The sequence below is a fragment of the Nylanderia fulva genome, unplaced genomic scaffold (assembly GCF_048542155.1).
Source record: "Nylanderia fulva isolate GAGA-0341 unplaced genomic scaffold, ASM4854215v1 Scaffold303, whole genome shotgun sequence".
Classification (NCBI taxonomy): domain Eukaryota; kingdom Metazoa; phylum Arthropoda; class Insecta; order Hymenoptera; family Formicidae; genus Nylanderia; species Nylanderia fulva.
Genome location: NW_028190372.1, coordinates 12,003 through 20,790, shown reverse-complemented (window position 1 = coordinate 20,790; position 8,788 = coordinate 12,003). Strand labels below are relative to the sequence as shown.

General features: G+C 51.6%; 2 protein-coding genes across 2 annotated transcripts; both read right to left on the bottom strand.

Annotated features, from left to right (window-relative positions):
* Window positions 1–1,564: 1,564 nt before the first annotated feature.
* LOC114932913 (uncharacterized) lies at window positions 1,565–4,684 on the bottom strand. The gene has a single exon (XM_029305325.2). The coding sequence runs from the start codon at window positions 4,682–4,684 to the stop codon at window positions 1,565–1,567; it is 3,120 nt and encodes a 1,039-aa protein (XP_029161158.2).
* A 214-nt stretch (window positions 4,685–4,898) lies between these two features.
* On the bottom strand, window positions 4,899–6,722 carry LOC146722509 (uncharacterized). The gene has a single exon (XM_085484668.1). The coding sequence runs from the start codon at window positions 6,720–6,722 to the stop codon at window positions 4,899–4,901; it is 1,824 nt and encodes a 607-aa protein (XP_085340794.1).
* Window positions 6,723–8,788: the final 2,066 nt, after the last annotated feature.

Here is an 8,788-nt window from a genome sequence, read left to right as displayed (position 1 = left end):
CAGTTGGCCTACTATATATGATTTGTTTAATTTTGTTAAATTATACGAGCCTTTCATTAATTAATTTTAAACAAATAACATTATCTACTTATAGACATACTTACCAATTGGCAAGTCAGCGAGTTTTAAATGACAAAATTTCCTTTTCTGTTTTGCTCCTAGCCAACTATATTTTTCAGCCAGCTCGTTGGTCAACAAACGAGTACAATTGCGCTTAATAAATTCGTAAGGATTTTTTCCCCCTACTCTGGATACTTCTTTAACCTACAATAAATATTTTTTAAAAAACATTATTTTGAAAATTACAAATATATAACAATATGTTTAACAATTAATTTAATAATTTACATGTTATTAATATTACTATATAATTTTATATTATAAATTTTAATAATATATCGCTCTAATAACCACAAATTAGATTTAAAATGTAATAAATAATATAGAATTAAAAGGAATTGAAAGAATCTATTTTATTTTTTTTGAAATTTATATATTGTGCAATATTTGGTGCTACGCGGAGTGATTACAGTTAGTGCGCGGCCGCGAGTGTCTAGTTTAGGACGGCACAAAAAAAAAAGAGAAGTAGTGAAAGTCCACGGCACACAATATATATATATTTTCACAAATAATTATACAGCACAAAAGAAATGCTCTAATGCAAGCGAACTGCAATTAGAAGCGTTCGATGATTGCCGGAAGTGCAACCCAATGACAAGAAAATCGATCTCCCGCGAGGAGTGCGACGAAAATCGAGAAGAGCGAAAAAGGAAAGCTGTCTGTGCGCGCGAACGACTGGCCTACGATAGCTCCGTTCGATCAGAGGAACGAGGACCAGCGTGATTGTTTTCCTACCGACCTTCGAGAGAGTTCCGAGGTAAGGAACACCGTGTTTGTGTTCCTTCCACATAAAGATAGAATTCTCTCGAATGTCGGAGGGCAAAATCACTTGTTGTCGTCGGTTATGTTTTATGACGAGACGGTTACCTGTCACCGTTCAAACGACAGGTATTTCGAGCGTTAAAGACACGCGCGATCTTGCGATATGGCGGGGCGCGCTCGCTCGCGATTGGCGCACGGAGATTTAGCGCGAACCGTCGCGCCAAATTCGAGCGGCTGTTTCAGCGCAGTTAGCTGCGCTCGTCTCAAGGCGAAGAATGCACTCCGAGATGCATTCACACTCCCCCACACACACACTCTCTCTCTCTCTCTCTTTCTCTCTCTCTCTCTTCAAAATCCGCAACATCCCGCCCGCCTTCGTCGGGTACACGCGACGAACTACCCTAGGGTTGCTAGGGATAATGTGTCGCCTGGGTTATCGTCGCGACCGCGGGTCGAGCGCGAACGCGAGTTTTGACAGGCGAGGTTAGGAGTCCCATGTGCCACGTGCTGAGCGAGTGGAGCTGCGACAAACGACAAAATATGCTAGACAGGTAAGTATGAGAAGAGTTAACGCAGTACAATTGACAATAGTGAGACAACCGACTAATTTTATAACTAATTTTTTTTTTTTATACGATGTTTCACAGGTATTGCTGAGCGCGAGGTTGCACGAGACACGCGGTTACGCGGGGGTCCCGGATTCTACGGCTACCGTCGGCAGTGGGACCAGCTTGACCACTGGCCGGGTCAGTTCACCGACGGTGGTGCGGACGTCCACCACGCGCACTTGGCCATCTTCGCCCGGGTGTAAACGCGTAACTCGGGCGAGCGGCCACCGGCACGGCGGGGTGCTCTCTCCTTTGATGAGGCACAGCTGACCCTCGCAGATGTTCCCTCGGGAGGTCCACCACTTGGACCGTGGTGTGAGTCCCTGCAGGTATTCGCGGGTCCATCGCTGCCAGAGATGATCCCGCATCTGCTGCAGAAGTCGCCACCGGTTCAGACGGTTAGGAGGGGTGTCCAAGAGGGACGGCTCCGGGATGCTGAGGAGAGGCCCTCCCACCAGGAAGTGTCCCGGCGTCAGGGCGTCAAGGTCGTCTGGATCATCCGACAAGGCCCCGAGGGGTCTTGAGTTTAGGCAGGCTTCGACCTCCGCGAGGAGTGTGGACAGCTCCTCGAAGGTGAGCTTAGCCTCTCCGATGGTGCGCCGCAGATGATGTTTGACGGCCTTGACAGCCGCCTCCCACAGGCCGCCGAAATGGGGAGCCGACGGCGGGTTGAAGACCCACCGAACTCCCTCGTCTGCCAGGCGGCCAACGAGGGCGTGGACTTCGCCGCTCGCCGCCCTGAAGAGCTCCCTAAGTTGTCGATCCGCGCCTACAAAATTGGTGCCGCAGTCGCTATACAGGGCCGTGCATCTCCCTCGACGCGACACGAACCGGCGAAAGGCGGCGAGGAAGGCTTCGGCCGAGTAGTCGCTGGTCACCTCCAGGTGGACGGCGCGGGTGCTGAAACATACGAAGATTACCAGGAAGCCCTTGTGGGCTTTGTGACCGCGGCCCTTCGTCGTCCTGAGCCAGATTGGGCCAGCGAGGTCCACGCCGGTGTGAAGGAAGGGTCGACCTGGTGTGACCCGCGTCCTCGGCAGATCTCCCATCTTCGGTTGCGGAGTGGCCGCCCGCCATCGTACGCAAGGTAGGCAGCGATGTATGTGGCTTCGCACCAGTTGACGGGCGCGTGGGATCCAAAACCGTTCCCTGATGTTCCCCACGGTGGACTGGACTCCACCATGCAGGGTGCGTCTGTGAGCGGCATCGATCACCAGGTAGGTGAGGTGAGATTTAGGTGGTAGGATGACTGGGTGTCGCTGGTCGGCATCCAGAATAGCGTGTTTCAGCCGCCCGCCGACCCGCAGGACCCCCTCATCGTCGAGCATGGGAGCCAACTTCCTGAGTGAGCTTCTGGTCGCCAGTGATTTCCCGGTACGGAGGTCCCGCAGCTCTAGGTGGAAGTTCGCTCCCTGGACTACCCGGATCCATCGAGTCAGGGCGGCGTCCATCTCCTCCGGCCTCAGTAGGTCAGGAGCAGCAGCGTCGCTGGCGGGGCGGCGCTGGCGAGTTGCCCAACGCCAGATCCAGGAGGATACGCGTAGCAACCGGCGAAGGCTGGAGAATCGGCGAAGCTCTTCAGGTTCCAGCACTTCCCTGACCACGTGGCATTTCTGTGGTCGCTGTTCTGGCAGGCTGGTCTCTTCCTGGGATCCTACATCCTTCGGCCAGGTGTCAGGATGACCGCTGAGGTAGGTCGGCCCATGCCACCACAACGGATGGCGTAGCAGCTCCCTCGGCGACACCCCCCGGGAGGCGCAGTCAGCTGGATTGTCTCTGCCGGGTACGTGCCGCCATTTTGCGTCCTGGTTGTCTCGGTGGATTTCGGCGACTCGGTTGGCTACAAACGTTGTCCATCTTGCAGGGTGTCCTCGGATCCAGCCGAGCGTGACTGTGGAGTCCGTCCAAAGATGCACCGCCGATCTTTCAAGGCCCAAGGAGGACCGGACGTGTTCGGCCAGTTTAGCCAAGAGGGTGGCCCCGCAAAGCTCCAGGCGGGGAAGCGATACACGCTTGACCGGTGCGACCTTGGTCTTAGCGACTACCAGGGTCACGTCGGGCTGCCCGTTGATCACGCCCCTGAGGTAGATCACGGCAGCGTAGGCTCGTTCGGAGGCGTCGCAGAATCCGTGCAGCTGTTGCGAGTGGTTTGCGGCGTCACTCTGGAACCAGCGTGGCACCCTGATCTCCTCAAGCAAGGGCAGCTCCTCTTCCAATCGGGTCCACGCGGCGGCGTCGTCCCTTGTCAGCGGAGCGTCCCAGTCTAGCTGCTGTATCCAGGCTGATTGGACGAGCAGCTTGGCACGGACTATGATCGGCGCCAACCAGCCTAGTGGGTCGAAGAGACGTGCTGTCTGCGAGAGTACCGATCTCTTCGTCGGTAGCGCCGTTGAGGTTGGTCGGACGGAGAGGGAGAGAACATCCTCCCTCGGATTCCATCGGAGGCCCAGGACGGAGTGACTCTCAGACGGCAGTCGGGCACCTGTCATGACGTCCAAGCGATGTGCGAGCGGGATTTTTTCCAGAAGGCGATCGTCGTTGGCAGCCCACTTCCTAAGCGGGAAGCCGCCCGCCGTACAGAGCGCGGCCACCTGATCCAGGAGGTCGCCCGCTGCATCCAGGGTGGCGGCTCCGGTGAGTACATCGTCCATGTAGACATCCTGCCGCAGTACATCGGCGCCCAGCGGAAAGCGACCAACCTCGTCGATCGCGAGTTGATGGAGCACGCGGATGGCGAGGTACGGTGCGCTCGCTAGGCCGTACGTCACGGTATTCAGCTGGAATTCCTTGACCTCGTCTCCCTCTGTCCACAGGATCCGCTGCAAGTCCCGGTCGTCGCGGTGCAGCTGTATCTGACGATACATCATCTTGATGTCGGCGACAAAGACATAGCGGTGTCGCCGCCAGCGAGTCAAGGTGTCGGCTAGCGACGGCAGCAAGTTACGTCCGGTGAGCAGACTGTTGTTCAGTGACGACCCGCCGCCAGTACGCGCCGAGCCGTTGAACACCACCCGGATCTTGGACGTCGTGCTTGAGCTCCGTAGCACCCCGTGGTGAGGCAGGAAGCAGATTCTGGAACCTGGTGAGGGCGACGCGGCTGAGACAGGCGACATGTGTCCGAGTGTCAGGTACTCGTTCATGAAGTCGCGATACAGTCCACCGAATTCGCGATCGTAAATGAACCGACGCCTCATGACGTCGAGGAGCCGTGACGCGGTGCGGCGCGTGGAGCTGAGGTCCGGCAGCCCCGGACGGAACGGTAGTCGTACCTGATAGCGACCGTCCTCAAGTCGCACGTGGGTGCGCACAAAATGATCTTCGCACTCCTGTTCGTCAGCGGTCAGCGGCAAGGCGGCCCGAGGAGGTTCTTCGGTCTCCCAGAAGCGGCGTACGAGGGCTACCAGATCGTCACCCGTGGAGCATTGGAGAGACGACACGGGGGGTCGCGACGTGACCGGCTCCAACGACGCCCAGCAGCACCCAGCCAAAGCGAGTCAACAGGGCACCGGGCTCGCGCGGTCCTCCTCGGCGAAAGCCCTCCGGCAGTGCGAGGTCCAGATAGACATCGGCGCCAAGCAGCAACTCCACAGCATCCCGGCGGTGGAACTCCGGGTCTGCAAGCTCGAGGCCGTCGAGGTGGGGCCAGGAACGGGCCTCGCCCTCCGAGGTTCCGCCGTACACCGTGAGTCGTGGGAAGACGAGCGGCGAGACGGCGAGCGCAAAGTGTCCATCGCGAGAGGAAACGGTGGCGGTGATTCGTCCGTGGGTGACGCCCGTTTGGATGCCTCCCACTCCAAAGATGGCCACTGACGATGGGGTCCGCGGGAGCCGAAGTCGTTGCGCTAAGGATTCCGCTATCAGCGAGGTTTCTGAGCCCGGGTCGATCAGCGCGCGGACCGCATGCCGAGTGCCCACGCGGTCGGTCACGAATACACGGGCAGTTGCCAGAAGCGCCGGTCCACACTCCCGGGGTGGTCGCCTCGCGACGTGGACCGTCGTCGTCGAAGATGAGGAGGCAGTCACAGGTAAGGCCACAGCCGCAAAGGCGTCGTGCAACGTCGTGTGATGCCGGCCGGAGCATGTGGCGCACGCCTTGTGCGACTTACAGTCGGCTAGCAGATGACGACCCAGGCAGTTCCAGCACCGCTGGTGAGTGTTGATGGCCTCCCGTTTCTCGCTAACCGTCTTCTTCTTGTACTGCTCACAATAAGCAATGAAGTGATCCCTTTTGCAGAGTGGACAGCTGCGGTTCGGATCAGACCCCCTGGTACCCACATGGCTGCTGCGAGAGGAGCGGCTGGACTTCTCCGTTGGCTTGGCAGGCGCTACGGTCTTCACTGACTGGAGGACCTCCCAGGTCATCAGTTGTTCCTGGAGGAACTCCCGGAGCTTGTCGTAGGACGGAGGCTCCGACGACCTTCCGAGGGAGCTCTCCCATTCACGCCGAGTTTCAGCGTCCAACAGCTCGACGACCAGGTGGACGAATAGGTCCGTGCAGTCGGAGATCGGGCGCCCGATGCCCTTCAGTGCACCGACTGTCGTGAGCACGCCGTGGAACAGTCGGCGTAGTCCATCGGCTGACGGGGCCTTCAATCGCGGCAGCGAAGTGAAGGCTGTCAGGTATGATCTGACCAGTAAGCGTTTATTTTCGAAATACGTGGTCAGCAAGTCCCACGCATCCTCTAAATTTTCTTCAGTAGACGGCAGGTTGCGAATCAGCTGTTCAGCATCACCCTTTACGCTGGTTTTCAGGTAATGCAGCTGTTCAACCTTTGTCAAGGACGCGTCTCCTAGGACCATGGAGCTGAACAGATCTCGGTAGGCTGGCCAGTCCTCGAACTTGCCGCTAAACTGCGGTAGGTTGATCCGCGGTAACGTTCGGCGGGACGGAGCCGTCTCTCGGACCCGTTCGCCGAGGGCGGGCCCCACAGGCTCGATGAACTGCTCCTCCAGTCCGGCGAGTTCGGAGCGCTGCCCATAATACGCCGTCTCAACCTTGCTGAGGAGGTCCTCGGTGGTGTACTTCTCCCGCTTGATCTCCTTCCAGAAGTGGGCGCGGAGCTCTTCATGCTGTTCCGTGAATTTGGCCCATTTATCATCCAGGACGCGGATTGCAGCCTGGACAGTGTGGGCGTTCAATTTGCTCGCCCCGATCTTCTTCAAGTTCTCCACGCTACGCAGTATGCGTAGGTAGAGCTCATGCTGAGCGTCGATCATTTGATCCATGTCCATTTTTCTTTGTCACAGGTCACTGGACACTCACACGGTCACGGAGCCCGCACTCACCCCGACGGCGAAGTTCAATAGGTGCCGGGCGCGACAAATTAACGACCTGTCGATGATCCGGCTCGAAGGACCAGAAGATGTGCAATATTTGGTGCTACGCGGAGTGATTACAGTTAGTGCGCGGCCGCGAGTGTCAAGTTTAGGACGGCACCAAAAAAAAAGAAAATAGAGAAAGTTCACGGCACACAAATATATATTTTTACAAATAATTATACAGCACAAAAGAAATGCTCTAATGCAAGCGAACTGCAATTAGAAGCGTTCGATGATTGCCGGAAGTGCAATCCAATGACAAGAAAATCGATCTCCCGCGAGAAGTGCGACGAAAATCGAGAAGAGCGAAAAAGGAAAGCTGTCTGTGCGCGCGAACGACTGGCCTACGATAGCTCTGTTCGATCAGAGGAACGAGGACCAGCGTGATTGTTTTCCTACCGACCTTCGAGAGAGTTCCGAGGTAAGGAACACCGTGTTTGTGTTCCTTCCACATAAAGATAGAATTCTCTCGAATGTCGGAGGGCAAAATCACTTGTTGTCGTCGGTTATGTTTTATGACGAGACGGTTACCTGTCACCGTTCAAACGACAGGTATTTCGAGCGTTAAAGACACGCGCGATCTTGCGATATGGCGGGGCGCGCTCGCTCGCGATTGGCGCACGGAGATTTAGCGCGAACCGTCGCGCCAAATTCGAGCGGCTGTTTCAGCGCAGTTAGCTGCGCTCGTCTCAAGGCGAAGAATGCACTCCGAGATGCATTCACACTCCCCCACACACACACTCTCTCTCTCTCTCTCTTTCTCTCTCTCTCTCTTCAAAATCCGCAACATATATTAATTTAATTTAATAAATTTTTATTTTTAATTTTAACTTATTTACTAAGTTAATTTTTATTTTGTGATTTAGAATTTTAGATTAACTGTAATTGTTTTTAAAATATTTATAAAGATCTATTGTAAATAATTAACATTTTAAAAGTTAAACAATTAGTTATTAATTTTAAAAATCCAATAAAACTCATTAAAAAAAATTAATAATTAATAAATTATTATTACCGATATTTCGAACTTATTCGGTTGATTTAAAAATTGTTCCACGTGCTCTTCTAAATCTTCCACCGAATTAAAAGGAAGATGAGGAAAAGAAAAAATAGACTCTTCTCTTTCAGTTACATTGGGCCGTTGATGAACTTGTTGCAACAATTCATTTTTCATATCTTTTAAATCATCTGCTATTTGCCATAACTGGGTCTTAAAGTATGATTGCTGACGGATAATTTCTTTAAAATACTGAAGCACTGTAAATTAAAACAAAAATAATGTAAAGATTATTTTTTACTTACTAAATTCCAATTTTTTAAAGATTCCATTGAGATTATATATGTATATATAAAATAGTAATTTCAGAATATATGTATATTGAATAGATTTTTGTCCGTGCTATTAACGTATAGTTATGACATTTTATTTATAAAGTGCACAGACAAAGAAAGCAATCACAAAAACATTTTTAATATTTCTTTGTATAACAAAATAATAAATATAAATAATAAAATATAAATATGATTAAATATAAACATGATTAATATAAATATAATTATTGATTAAAATAATGATTAAGATAATGAAATATAATAAAGAAGATGGTGATAAAATGATGATAATGATAAAATAATGTTAATATAATAATAATATCAAAAAATAGAATAAACAGTATAATAATAATTAATAATTATTTCTTTACAGTTATTTACTGATAGCACAGACAAAACCTATGAAAAATTATAAAGTTAGTTTTAAACAATATAAATTATGTACCAATTTTATTGTCGACAACATCTTCTGTCTTATTATTTTGTATGTTGTGCTCATTGTCCTGCAAAATATTTGAAATATTCAAAAATCCATCTTGTAAGTGCTTCGTCCGTTTATTCGGAACTTCATTGGATGATTGATCCACTGATCTTGATTGACATTTGTTGCTCTTCGCATTTTCGTAATTTGTACTTTTCAATGATTC

Coding starts and splice junctions, on each gene's coding strand:
- LOC146722509 (XM_085484668.1), bottom strand. CDS start 6,722: ATGGACATGGATCAAATGATCGACGCTCAGCATGAGCTCTACCTACGC.
- LOC114932913 (XM_029305325.2), bottom strand. CDS start 4,684: ATGAGGCGTCGGTTCATTTACGATCGCGAATTCGGTGGACTGTATCGC.